General features: G+C 47.0%; 1 protein-coding gene across 1 annotated transcript in view; it reads left to right on the top strand.

The window, feature by feature from the left end:
• MOCS1 (molybdenum cofactor synthesis 1) overlaps positions 1–12,962 on the top strand; it is a 34,805-nt gene that overhangs the window by 5,439 nt on the left and 16,404 nt on the right. The window contains exons 2-3 of the mRNA XM_065885359.1: positions 1,929–2,055; positions 3,458–3,625. Of these exons, the coding sequence (XP_065741431.1) occupies positions 1,929–2,055; positions 3,458–3,625 (295 nt within the window). The remainder of the gene's footprint in view (positions 1–1,928; positions 2,056–3,457; positions 3,626–12,962) is intronic.

The raw sequence follows: 12,962 nt of genomic DNA, 5'->3' as shown, positions 1-12,962 counted from the left end.
GAGAAATGATGGCTACTTTCTCGTCACGGGGCTGTGAGCAGGGTTTCTTAGAGGATGTGGGAAACTGGTCTTGGGGTGGGCAGAGGGAGGTCGGTTTTATGGACCCAGGGAAATCATGAAGCACCCCCTTCTACCTCTCGTATCCCTTCTACCTCCTGAGTCAGTCAGCGGCCCTTGACTATACATTAGAATCACCTGGAGAGGTGAAAAAACACAGCATCTGGAGATTGAATTCAGCTGGTCTCCAGTAGAACTTTTTTCTTCAACTCCCCAGATGGTTCTAACATGTAGCCAGGGCTGAGGAGGTCTCTGAAGTAAATGTTTCTTCTTCCTGGACCTCAGGCGGGCTGGAGGCCTGCTTTCTTAGGTTACAAGATCATGAGAATCCTGGGTGTTTCCCTACCAGTGTCCTGACTAGCCCCCTCCTTTACAGCAAGACAACCTTAGCCCACAACTGTGTTATTTAACAGCTGGGAGAGCAGGCCTGGAGGAGTTAGAGAACTTTCCCAGTGTGTCCCCAGTCCAGAGCCTTACCCATAGACCTCACAGATGACCACCACAGTCATGATTTCTCTGTTCTAAAGATTCTAGAGAAATGACTTCTGCCCGCCCTATGTACCATCCCGTGTACCTTCTTGGACACACCCTATGCAACTAGGGGAAGGAATCTAGAACTTGGAATCAGAAGACCTGGATTTGAATCCTGGGTCTGCCAGGGGTGTTCTTGGACCCCATTCAAGAGTTGGTTATAATAATCCCTTTAGGTGTGGGGATGGAACAGAGAACATTCTTTGGAAACCTTAAGATGCCTTGCAAACTGTTAACCTCTGTGGAGCAGTTATCTCATCAGCATGTCATGACCCAGGGCTGTGTTCTAAATGGGGGGATGGGGGAGGGGAGAGAGAACAAACTAGTTCAGATTTAGGAAAGGGTGAGGTTGGCTGCCTCCCTTCTCTCCCCAGGATGAGTTTGGGCCTTGCGGGGAGCCTCGGGCCATCCCCTCCCCTTACACCCCAAACAGTGGGTCCTTAATCCTTTCTTCTGGCCACGGGTGGGTGAAGGATAAGGACTAAAGCAATCTGGGCACGGGGTTAGTGTGGTGGCCATCCTGGCACCTCCATTCTCCCTTCCTGGAGGCTGGTGGCCTCATTCCCTCTGTGGGTCCCCCTAGTGTGCTGTCTTCCCCCCAAGGCCTTCTGTGGGAGGGGAGCCTTCCCCATGGGTTTACCCTCCGCAGCTGGGCGTGGCCCCCGGCTGCTCCTGGGGGTGTGGCCTGTTGGGTCCTCCTGGGTGTTGAGGAGGCCCCAGAGAGCCCCCCGTCCGCAAGGGGGAGGCAGCTTGTGTGACACCCCTTCCCTCACAGTGAGTGACTTTGTTTCAAGCTCAAGGTAAGGAATGGGAGGCCTGGGTTGGACAAGTGGCTTCCGTGTCCCAGGCCACCTTCCCTCTCAGCTACCTGCTGTCTCCCTCCTCCTTTCTGGACGTGCTTGTCTGGTGGCGTGGTTGCCAGGTGCCAAATGGCACATGCCTTCCCAGTGACCCATCCAAGAGATGCTAGAGATGGCTGTTCTCGGATAGGCTTCCTTTGAGGGAGGGGTAGCAGGGAGGAGGTGGGGCCCGGCTGGGGCTTAGTGCCCTTCCCTGTGCCTTGCTGCCCAGCCGGTAGGCAGCTGCACCCCTGCAGGGGTCCTCCACCCTGGGGCTGAGTGTGGGACCTTGGAGGGGCACGTCCTTCCCTCCAGGCCTGTTTCCCAACCTGTGAATAAGAGGAGAATACCAGACCCCCAGGACTGTGGAGCCCATGTGGATGGAAAGGCTAGCAGTGTGCGTGGGTGTCAGAGAGGAGGGAGGGGATGGTCGAGGGGAGAGGGCTTGCTCTCCCCAGGTGGGCGCTCCTCACACCTCTCCCCCAGCCCCTGTTGTCGCAGGTGCCGTCCGGACGGAGGCGGTTCCTGAGGGAGCACGCGGCCCCCTTCTCTGCCTTCCTCACCGACAGCTTCGGCCGGCGCCACAGCTACCTGCGGGTCTCCCTCACTGAGAAGTGCAACCTCAGATGTGAGTCGCCCTCCTGGGCTCCTGTCCCTCTGCTGCAATAGCCCCTAAATCACCCCGTGTCTGGGAATCCTTCTCAATCCTCCCCATTCCTCTTTCTAGAAAACTCCACCTGCCCTTCTTCCTTGCTTGCCAGGTGGGGTTCATGGGCAAGGTAGGGGTCAAGGGTGAGTTTTATGATCCTGGAAGCTGGGTTCTACTTGGGATTAGGTTGGAGAACAGAATTGCTGTTGGGTTTAGGATTGAGGTTGGCCTGGGATCTCCCACTCTTCGGGGCTCTTTCCCCTCCCTGCTGTTTCCTTGCGGTCCCCACGGTTCAGGACGTGGCATGGGGACTGCTGGACGGTGTAAACAAGTGAGATAGGCAGCAGTGCCAGCTATAAAGACACCCCAACCCCAGTCCCATGAGACGAGTTGTCTGGGGCCAGGCTAGTACACAGAGTCCTTGTTTCATAACCCCACGTGGAGTGCTCTGGGCCAGATCCACCGCTGGAGGGGCTTCCGAAGTGTGTTAGTCCATCTGTCCTGCCTTCCTTCCCTCCCTCCTTCTCTTCTTCCTTCCTTTCTCTCACTGTAGCTCACAATAAGAAATACATTTACTTCATGGCCCAGTAAATGTGTAGTAAATGTTTAACCAAACAATACCCATTGCGTGCAGTACTGATGTTCTGATGTTGTTACCTAATCTGTTCCATCTTAAAAGACCAATTCTGGACCTTTCACTGATTTGACTGAATGACCCCCTAGCGGATCCTGACCACTGGTACTGATTAAACCCGTACCATGGGAACTGATGGTAGGAGGTGGTGCCCCCCTCACTGGCCAGGGCTCGCCTCATTTATCCCCTTCTGCTACCTCGCCCTGAACAGGTGGTACCTCAGTTTTCCAACCTGTGCAATGGGACTGATGATCGCCTGTAGGAGCCAAACTGGGTGTGAGAACATGTGTAGCCACAGAGGAGAGCAGCTTTGCCCAGGCCAGGGAGCACCTCCCAGCCTCCTTCACCTTAGGACACATAGAGCAGGGTCCCTGTTTGTCAAAACCAGATGAAATGAAGGAGATGAACGATGGCAGAAGGAATGGGCCCAGGGCCCTGGCCTTTCATGTCTCGGCCTGCCCTACCTCCAGCCAGGCTGAGCTGTCAGCCTCATTTATCATCTTTAAGCCCTGAGGGACAGCAAGGCCAGTGGGGGAAGGGGTGTTAAATTTTGTAGGTGAGAGTGGTGAGCCCCAAAGAGAATCTGGCCTAGGGTTTGTGCCACCTCACACTTGGCCGGGTCTTTCCTCATGGCTGGGGTGGGGTTCAGGAGACACTTGTGGCCTGGTGGGGGAGTTGGGGACTGGTGACATCGCAGCCTGACCGCTGCAGTCACTTCCTTCCTCCACGTCCCCTCCCTCCCCTCAGGTCAATACTGCATGCCCGAGGAGGGTGTCCCTCTGACCCCCAAGGCAGACCTGCTGACCACAGAGGAGATCCTAACCCTGGCCCGCCTCTTTGTGAAAGAAGGTGTAGACAAGATCCGACTCACGGGCGGGGAGCCGCTCATTCGGCCGGACGTGGTGGACATCGTGGGTGAGTTGACAAAAGTCGTCACCACCTCTCCCAGCTTGTGCCTCCTCCAGCTGGGCTCCAGTATTAATATCAGAAGCTAACACTCCTTTCGGGCATTATGCTCACAGAGTCCTACACCTTCTGAGACAGGTACCATTCCTATTCCCATTTTGTAAAGAATTGAGGCACAAAGAAGTTCAGTAACTTGGCCAAGGCCACAAAGCTGGTAAGTGCCAGAGCCCAGTGGTTTGATGTCAAATTTAGACTAAAGTCCTCACCAGGGCTTGGAGGCCCGCGTGATCTGGTTCCCGTCAACCGCAGAGACCTCTCTCCTGCCGCTTGGCCTCCATCCTCCCCTGCATTCATGCTGCCGGGCCTTTGCACATGCTGTTCCCTTTGCCAGGAGCACAGGGCTCCCTGCCTGCCTCATTCAGGGGTCTGCTCCCGTGTCATCTCCTTGGGGAGACCTCCTTGGCTGCTCTGTCTAAATTCCCCCTCACATACCCCAGCTGCTCTGTCTCCCAGGAGTTGGCAGGGTACAGACCATGGACCAAAACCGGGCCACCACCTGTGTGTGTGCGGCCTGCAAGCTAAGAATAGTTTCTATATTTCTAAATGATTGAAAAAGAAAATCAAAAGAATAGCATTTGTGGCACTTGAAAAAGAAAATCAAAAGAATAGCATTTGTGGCACTTGAAAATTGTATGAAATTTAAAATTCACTGTCCATTAATAAAGTTTTATTGGCACATAGCCACACCCACTCATTTACATATCTCCCCTGTTGCAGAGCTAAGTTGCCACAAAGACCATATGGCCAGCAAAGCCAAAAGTGTTTATTGTCCGGCCTTTTAACAGAAAAAGTGTGGCGATCCTACTCTACCACGTGGTGTTATTTGGTTGGTTTTTGTCTGTCTCCTCATGTACTAGCATGAAAGCTCTCGTGGAGCTGGGCAGGTTCTGTTCACAGCTGTGTTTCAAGCACCTAGGGAAGCACCTACACACAGTTGGGGCTCACTGGTGTTTGCTGGATGAGTGAAGGTGGTTCAGAATACGATCTCTGAAGGATGACGTGTCCACGTGTGAATCTTAGCTGCGCCTCATACTGGTAGTATATCTTTTTTTTTTTTTGCGGTACGCGGGCCTCTCACTGTTGTGGCCTCTCCCGTTGCGGAGCACAGGCTCCGGACGCGCAGGTTCAGCGGCCATGGCTCACGGGCCCAGCCGCTCTGCGGCATGTGGGGTCTTCCCGGACCGGGGCACGAACCTGTGTCCCCTGCATCGGCAGGCGGACTCTCAACCACTGCGCCACCAGGGAAGCCCTAGTAGTATACCCTGAGCAACTTTTAAAGTCCGTCCTAAGCCTTCAGACAGGGTAACCTACCTTATAGGGTGGACCTTGGGAGGAAATGAGAAGGAAATGCCCAGCTAGTGGCGAGTGCTGTGTATGGCCCAGCAGAGCCTCTTGCCATAGGCTGGTTCTAAGCCCCGAGGTCAGGCAGAGACCATGAGCATTTAATTGTAAAAGATGGAATCCGAGGAAAATAAGTTTCCATGTTCTTGACTGCTGAGGCCCCGGCTCCAGCTGCTCGGGGTGGGATCCCCCAGCCCCCAGCTCTCTGCCTCACTTGCTGGTTCAGTAAACGTTCTCTGGAACGCCTTCTTACGTGCCCGGCACTGTGCTGGCGTCAGAGGGGAGTGAGCTGCAGGCCCAGCCTTCAGGGACCCCCAGCCCATTGGCGGAAGCAACCCCTGGAACCTGCCGCCATCTGGTGAGGAGCCCAGGTGCTGTGGGAGCCCCGAGGAGGGACCCAGGGACCCCTGCAAGCTCTTTCCTCCCTCTTTCCCTGTGGCCAGCTCCCTCCCACCCCCACCGATCACTTGACCTGGAATCCTGCCATCATTCCTAGACTACACGTGCTGGCCCAGGGGAGTTGGCCTGACCCCCTGTTCAGGCAGCTCCTCAGAGCCTGAAAAGCAGCCTGGGTTCCAGGAAAGGGCCAAACCTGGCTGGCTGCCAGGCCCCAGCCCCCTCGGTCAGGGCACTTCATCTGCCCACTGTCCAGGGCCTGTGGGCGAGCCTGTGATCACTGCTGGTCAGAGAGGGGTGACTGCGCGCAGATGGGAGGATGCAGAGTCTCCACGGAAGCCACCACCTTGCTTAGTAGGAGGCCAGGGAGCCAGGAGAGGCGGCAGCCCTGTTCCCGCTCTGGGCTCTTCCACCCCCTGGCCGTGTGAACTTGTGCAGGTTCCTGCCCCACCCTGGGCCTCAGTGTCCTAATCTATGCGCTGGTCACCTCCCAGCCTTTCCTGCTCTGATGGCCCTGGGTTGTTGGTCCTGGCTGATAGCGTGAGGCTGGCAAGGGTTTATCACCACATAGACGCTGGTTAGGACAGGGACCAGCTGCAGTGACTGACTTTGGAGGATTTATCTCTTGCTTTAAGGGTGTGCGCTGATGCGGCAGGGGTGGGGTGGGGGGAACTCTACCCCTCCCCAAGCCCTCCCCCAGTGCTCCAAGACAAATGGCAGTTGCTGTGTTTGCTAACACTTTGACATCTCCTAGCCTAGCTCCTTTGATCCTCCCCAGGGGTACTTCTTCAGAGCAAAATCACCCCGAAGGGCAGGGCAGGTGGGGCTATTAGGGAAAAAGGGCTGGGGTAAGCGGAGGGGCATGTTCATAAGCGCTTGTCCCGCCCTCCCAGCTGAGAGTTTCGAGGGACCCCACCCCGGGGGGTGCAGAGTGAAGGGGCTGCCGGTTTCACCCAGCAGGCTGTCCTGGTCACTCGGGGTCCCTGCCTGAGGCTGTCAGCCCCGGGACTGGTGTTGTCGATCTCCACCTGAGAAGACAGCTCAGCTCTCCGTCAGCCGTCTGTGATCCCCTCCACCAACCCCAAGACGCTCCGGCACTCCTCCATCCCGGCTTGTGTATGAACAAGTTCCTCTCCTCCCTCCTTTTCTTGGGTGTAAGGCAGTGCCGTCCAATACAACTTTCTGGGGTGATGGAAATGTTCTCTATCTGTGCTGTCTGATAAGGTAGCCAGCCTTGGGCTTCACAAGCGGCCGTTGTGACTGAGGAACTGAATTTGGAACTTTATTTTCATTGATGTAAATGCCCGCGTGTAGTTAGCGGCTGCCACGTTGGATGGTGAAGGTTTGAGATTTTCCAAAAGAAATTAAAAGAGGGGAACTATAGGCACGCCTTACTTTATGGTGCTTTGCTTTACTGCCCTTCACAGATACTGTGTTTTTTTTTTTTACAAATTGAAGGTTTGTGGCAACCCTGCATCGAGCAAGTCTATCGGTGGCGTTTTTCCAACAGCATTTGCTCACTTTGTATCTCTGTGTCACAGTTTGGTAATTCTCACAATATTTCCAACACTTTCATTAGTTTTGTTATGGTGATCTGTGATCAGTTATCTTTGTTACTACTGCAACTCCTTGAAGGCTTAATAGTAGTAATTTTTAGCAATAAAGTATTTTTTAATAAAAGTATGTACATTTTTTTAGACTACTGCTATTGCATACTTAATAGACTAAAGGATAGTGTAGACATAACTCTTACATGCACTGGGAAACCAGGAAAATCCATGTGAGTTGCTTTATTGTGATACGTGCTTTATTGCGGTGGTCTGGAACCAAACCCACAATATCCCCAAGGTATGCCTGTAAACATACAAGTATCAATACTGTGATAGTGTTGGCAGTGTTTGCAGAGGAAGGATTTTGGATTCTAATTTCAAGGCTGACTTCCGCTGTCAGATGACAGCTTAGTTGGAGAATCACTCAGTCCTGCAGGCTTTCCCTGTTTTGTCCTTCCTTCCTCCCTTCCTTTCTTCCGTTATGTTGAAGAAATGAATTATGGAGCATCCAGTTCTCACAGCTTAGAGCCCATAAGAGGCCTAATGCAATGGAGAGCAGCCATTAAAGGTTTTTGGAATGGCGTGAAGTTTTTTGTTTCATTTTATTTTTGATGGACTCTAGTTACCTAGAATTAGATTAAATCATAATCCTGGGTTTGTGACATAATCTCATTATTGATCCGTGCATGGCCTTTTTTACTTTATTCATACAAATTTATTTACATGTTTTAATAATGTTATGAATTCCTAAGGAAACGCACTACCTCATCAATTTTTTTGGAAGAATCAGAACCCTGGCAAGAATCTTTAACCACCTCTGTGGACTTTCCTACCCTGTACTTCCTCCCTCCCAAGGAAACACTCCTAAACGTGGTGTTTATCATTCCCTTGCTTTTTAAAACTGAGATGGTGTTTTTGAACTTTAAAAGAATCGTGCTGTGTGCAGTCTTTCAGGAATTACTCTTTTGACGCAACTGAAATTAACATACGTCATCCAGAGCTGCAGTTCATTTTCTCTGCGATCTCCTGTTCCATTAAATGAATATACCACACTTCCTGTTAGTGAACATTTGGGTTGTTTCCAGTTTATTGATATCATAAACAGTGCTGCTTTAAATACTTGTATTCTCATTCATGTGTCTTGGTATACAATTTCTCTAAGAGTGGAATTCGCTGGGTTACTGAATATGTGAATGTTTAATCTTGGCAAACAATTTGGCATTGTCTTACAGTGGTTGCGCCACTTTACACTCTCCCCAGCAGTACATAAGGATCCCCTGGATCCTCCCCAACATTCAGTATTATCATTCTGGACTTTTGCCAGTGGACTGGGTATAGAATGCTATTTTATTGTGGTCCTGATTTGTGCTTCTTTGTTTAGAATGAGGTCAGTCATCTTGTCACCTATTAGCCATGTATATTTATTTTTCTCTTTAATACCAAATCGTATCATGTGCCTAGTTTTCTATTTGGTTATTTATCCTTTCATATTGGTTTGTTCCAAGTTCTTGATGTATGTTGCAAATGTCTTCTTCCAATTTGAAAAGCAAGCCATGCTTTGTGTAACAATTCTTTTGACAATAGTAGTTCTTGAATTGGTCAGTTCTGTCTTTTATGGTTAGTGCTTTTTGTACTTATTAATGAAACACCTCACCCAAGGTCAGAACAACTACCTATGTTTCTACTAGAATATTTAAAGTTTTGCTTTTTGCTTTTAAGTCTTTAATCTGTGGATAATTTCAGGGACTCCAGTTTCATTTTTTTCCACGTGAATGGTCATTTTTTCTAGTTCCTTTTACTAAATAGTTCCCACTTCCTCCATAAATCTACCATGTGTGCATTGGTCTGTTTTGGGTTCTGTTCTATTCAGTTTGTCTGTCTCTGTGTCAATATCATACAGTCTTAATCTCCGTAGCTTCATAATAAGTCCATTATCTGATAAGGCAAGTCCTTTTTATTCTTCAGCAGTGCTTTAGCTCTTCTAAGCTTTGTCCATCCATGGAAATTTTAGAATCTGCCTACCAAGTTCCCTGGAAAATTCTGTTGGGATGTTTTTTCCTTTTTTTATTGTGTTAAAATACACATAACATAAAATTTACCAACTTATTTAAATGTACAGCTCATTGGTATTAAGTATTCACATTCACATTTATGCAGCCATCACCGCCATCTATTTCCAGTCTCCTGTAAATCTGAAAATCTGTTTCTGTCAAATAATGACTCCCATTCTCCTCTTCCCCAGCCCCTGGCAACCACCATTATACTTTCTAGCTTTATGATTTTGGCTACTGTAAGAACCTCGTATAAGTGGAATCACGCAGTATTTGTCTTTTTGTGATTGGCTTATTTCACTTAGCATAATGTCCTCGAGGTTCATTCATGCTGTGGCATATTGAGGAATTTCTTTTAAAGGCTGAATCATATTCCACTGTATGAATACACTACATTTTGGTAATTCATTCATTGTTCACCTTGGGTTGCTTCCATGTTTTAGCTATTGTGAATAATGCTGCTATGATCATGGATGTACAGATATTTCTTTGAGACCCTGCTTTCAATTCTTTTGGGTTTATACGCAGAAACGGAATTGCTGGATCATGTGGTAATTCTGGGTTTTCTGAGGAACTTCAATAATGTTTTCCACAGTGGCTATACCATTTTGCATCCTTATCAACAGTGCAGAAGGGTTCCAGTTTCTCCACATCCTCACCAACACTTGTTGTTTTCTGGTTTGTTTTTTTTATCGTAGCCATCCTAGTAAGTGTGAGGTAGTATTGCATTGTTTTGATTTGTATTTCCATAGTGGTTAGTGATGTTGAGCATCTTGCCATGTGTTTATTGGCCATTAATATATCTTCTTTGGAAAAATGTCTCTTTGAGTCCTTTGCCCATTTTTGAATTGGGTTGTTTCTGTTGTTGAATTTTAGTTCTCTGTTATTCTAGATATTAATCCCTTAACAGGTATATGATTTTCAGTTATCTCCCCCATTCTGTAGGTTGCCTTTTTGCTCTGTGGATAGTGTCTTTTATGTACAATTTTAAAAAATTTTCATGAAGTCCAGTTTGTTTTTTCTTTTGTTGCCAGTGCCTTTGGGTCATTGGATTTGGCAGTGATTTCTTGGATATGTTATGAAGCTTTATTCCTATGATTTCTCCTCAGAGTTTTATTGTTTTACATTTAGGTCCAACTGCATTCTTTTGCATGCGAATATCCAGTTTTCCCAACACCATTTGTTGAAATGTCCTGTCCCCATTGAATGGTCTTGGCACCCTTGTCAAAAATCGTTTGACCATATATGTGAGGATTTACTTCTGGGCTCTGTTTTATTCCATTGGTCTTTACGTCTGTCTTTATGCCAATCCCACACATCTGATTACTGTAGCTTTGTAGGAAGGTTTGAAATTGAAATGTGAGACCTCCAGTTTTTTGTTCTTTTTCAAGATGATTTGGCGTCCCTTGAGATTCCATATGAATTTTAGGATGGGTTTTTCTATTTATACAAAAGATATCATTGGGATTTTGTTAAGGACTGCATTGAATCTGTAGATTGGGTAGTATTGATATTTTAACAATATTAAGTCTTTTAATTCATGAACATGGGATGTGTTCCCATTTATTTATGTCTTTTTAAATTTATTTCAGCAGTGTTTTGTAGTTTTCATTGTACAAGGCTTTCACCTCTTTGGTTAAGTTAAATCCTAAGTATTTTATTCTTTCTGTTGCTATTGTAAATGGAATAGTTTCTGTAATTTCCTTTGTTCATTGTTTGTGTATCTGTTGGGATTTTATTGCATTGTATCAAGTTGGGGGAATTGACATCTTTTTTGTTCACATCTTCACCTTCCCACAGCCATTTCCCTCCTTTGCCCCGTTCTTTGCTCTAGGTAGTTGGCCCCTAGGGACTACATCACCCAGGGTCCCTTGCCTGTTGGGTTCCTGATGGGTTTGGCCAATGAGATTAGGTTTTGTTTTTTTTTTTTTTTTTCTGCTCCCTGCTCTATTTCTATGCTGGGTTTTTGACTGTAGCTAAGTTCCCTTCAGAGCTAAAACTCCTACAGGGCAGCCAGTCTTCCATGGTGACTTAACTGGACTCCTAACTGAATTTCCTCCCCAGGTCCTTTTGGCCCTAGGCATGGTTATGGATCCCTAGTGTTTCTAGTCTGAGTGCTGTACTATTCATTGTTGAGACCATTAAGTCTGCCCACACCTTTGTGAGTAGTCCTTTCATTAAATTCTTTATTTTAAACATCTGGGATGAATTCTGCTTTATGCTAGGATCCTGAGAGTTACAGTGTCATGTTTAAAATTATATTTTCTATTATTGTCGTGGTTGACATTCTTTTTTTTTTTTTTTGCGGTACGCGGGCCTCTCACTGTTGTGGCCTCTCCTGTTGCGGAGCACAGGCTCCGGACACTCAGGCTCAGCGGCCATGGCTCACGGGCCCAGCCGCTCCACGGCATGTGGGATCTTCCCAGACTGGGGCACGAACCCGTGTCCCCTGCATCGGCAGGTGAACTCTCAACCACTGCGCCACCAGGGGAAGCCCTAATTATACACTTTCTTAATGTGTGTTAGGATGATCTATGATTTTTCATTTTTACTCTGTTACTCTGAATGACATTGATAGCTTTTCTGATATTGTACCTGGAATATGCTCAACCTAGGCATGGTCTGCTATGCTTTTGTCTACTGTTAGGTTCAGTTTGTTAATATTTTGTGTAAGTTTTTGCATTTATATCCGTGAGTGAATTGGGTGTATGATTTTTCTTTTTCATGCCTGCCTTAACTGATTTGTGGTATTAAATTTCAAAGAATGAGTTAGGTAGTGTATCAGGCTGCTAAAACAGAATACCACAAATTGGGTAGCTTATGAACAGCAAATGATTTCTCACAGTTCTGGAGGCTGGAATTCAAGATAAGGGTGCCAACATGGTCAGGTGTGGGCTCTCTTCTGGGTCACAGACTTTTCATTGTATTCTATCTTCATAAGGCAGAAGATGCTGGGGAGATCTGTAGGATCTTTTTTATAAGAGCACTAATCCTTCCATCCTTATGATCTAATCACCTCCTAAAAGCTCCACCTTCTAACACCATCACATTGGTGGTAATCACGTCTTTAAAAGTTTGGTAGAGCTCACGTGTAAATTGTCTGTGCCTGGTATTTTATTTGTAGGGAGATTTTTTTTTTTTTTTTTTTTGCGGTACATGGGCCTCTCACTGTTGTGGCTTCTCCTGATGCGGAGCACAGACTCCGGACGCGCAGGCCCAGCGGCCATGGCTCACAGGCCCAGCAGCTCCGCGGCACGTGGGATCCTCCCGGACCGGGGCACGAACCCGTGTCCCCTGCATCGGCAGGCGGACTCCCAACCACTGCGCCACCAGGGAAGCCCTTGTAGGGAGATTTTTAATTGCATCTTCAATTTCTTTAATAGTTACTGTATTATTCAAGTTCTCTACTTTTGGAGTCAGTTTTGATAGTTTTTTTCTTTTTAATTTGTCATTATGTCAGTTGTATGAAATTGTTGGTAATATTTTCTTATTATCTTTTTATCTTAGTTTTACTTGCAGTTTTGTCTTTTTTATTCTTAATGTGGTTTATTTGTGTCTTTATCTCTTTTTGTTGTTAAGTCTTGCAAGAGGTTTGTCCATTGTGCTATTCTTAAACAAACCAACTTTTGAACTTGTTGAACCTCTTATTGTGTATTCATATTCTATTTCATTATGTCTGTTTCTGTCCTAATGTAGCCTATTGTTTTCATAACATGTAGTTCTAAGTATTTCTTAATTTTTATTCTGATTTTTTCTTTGATCTATGAGATATTTAGGAGTGTTTTTAATTTCAAAATATGAGGATTTTAATTCATATTTTTATTAAAGTATAATTATATTGTGGTCAGAGAATCTTATCTCTATGAAACTTATCCTTTTAAATTTATTGAGGATTGCTTTATGACGTAGTATATTGGCAGTTTTTATAAATGTTTTTTATATACTTGA

This window comes from Phocoena phocoena, chromosome 10, assembly GCF_963924675.1.
Source record: "Phocoena phocoena chromosome 10, mPhoPho1.1, whole genome shotgun sequence".
Taxonomy (NCBI): Eukaryota; Metazoa; Chordata; class Mammalia; order Artiodactyla; family Phocoenidae; genus Phocoena; species Phocoena phocoena.
This window is presented reverse-complemented; position numbering and strand designations above follow the sequence as displayed.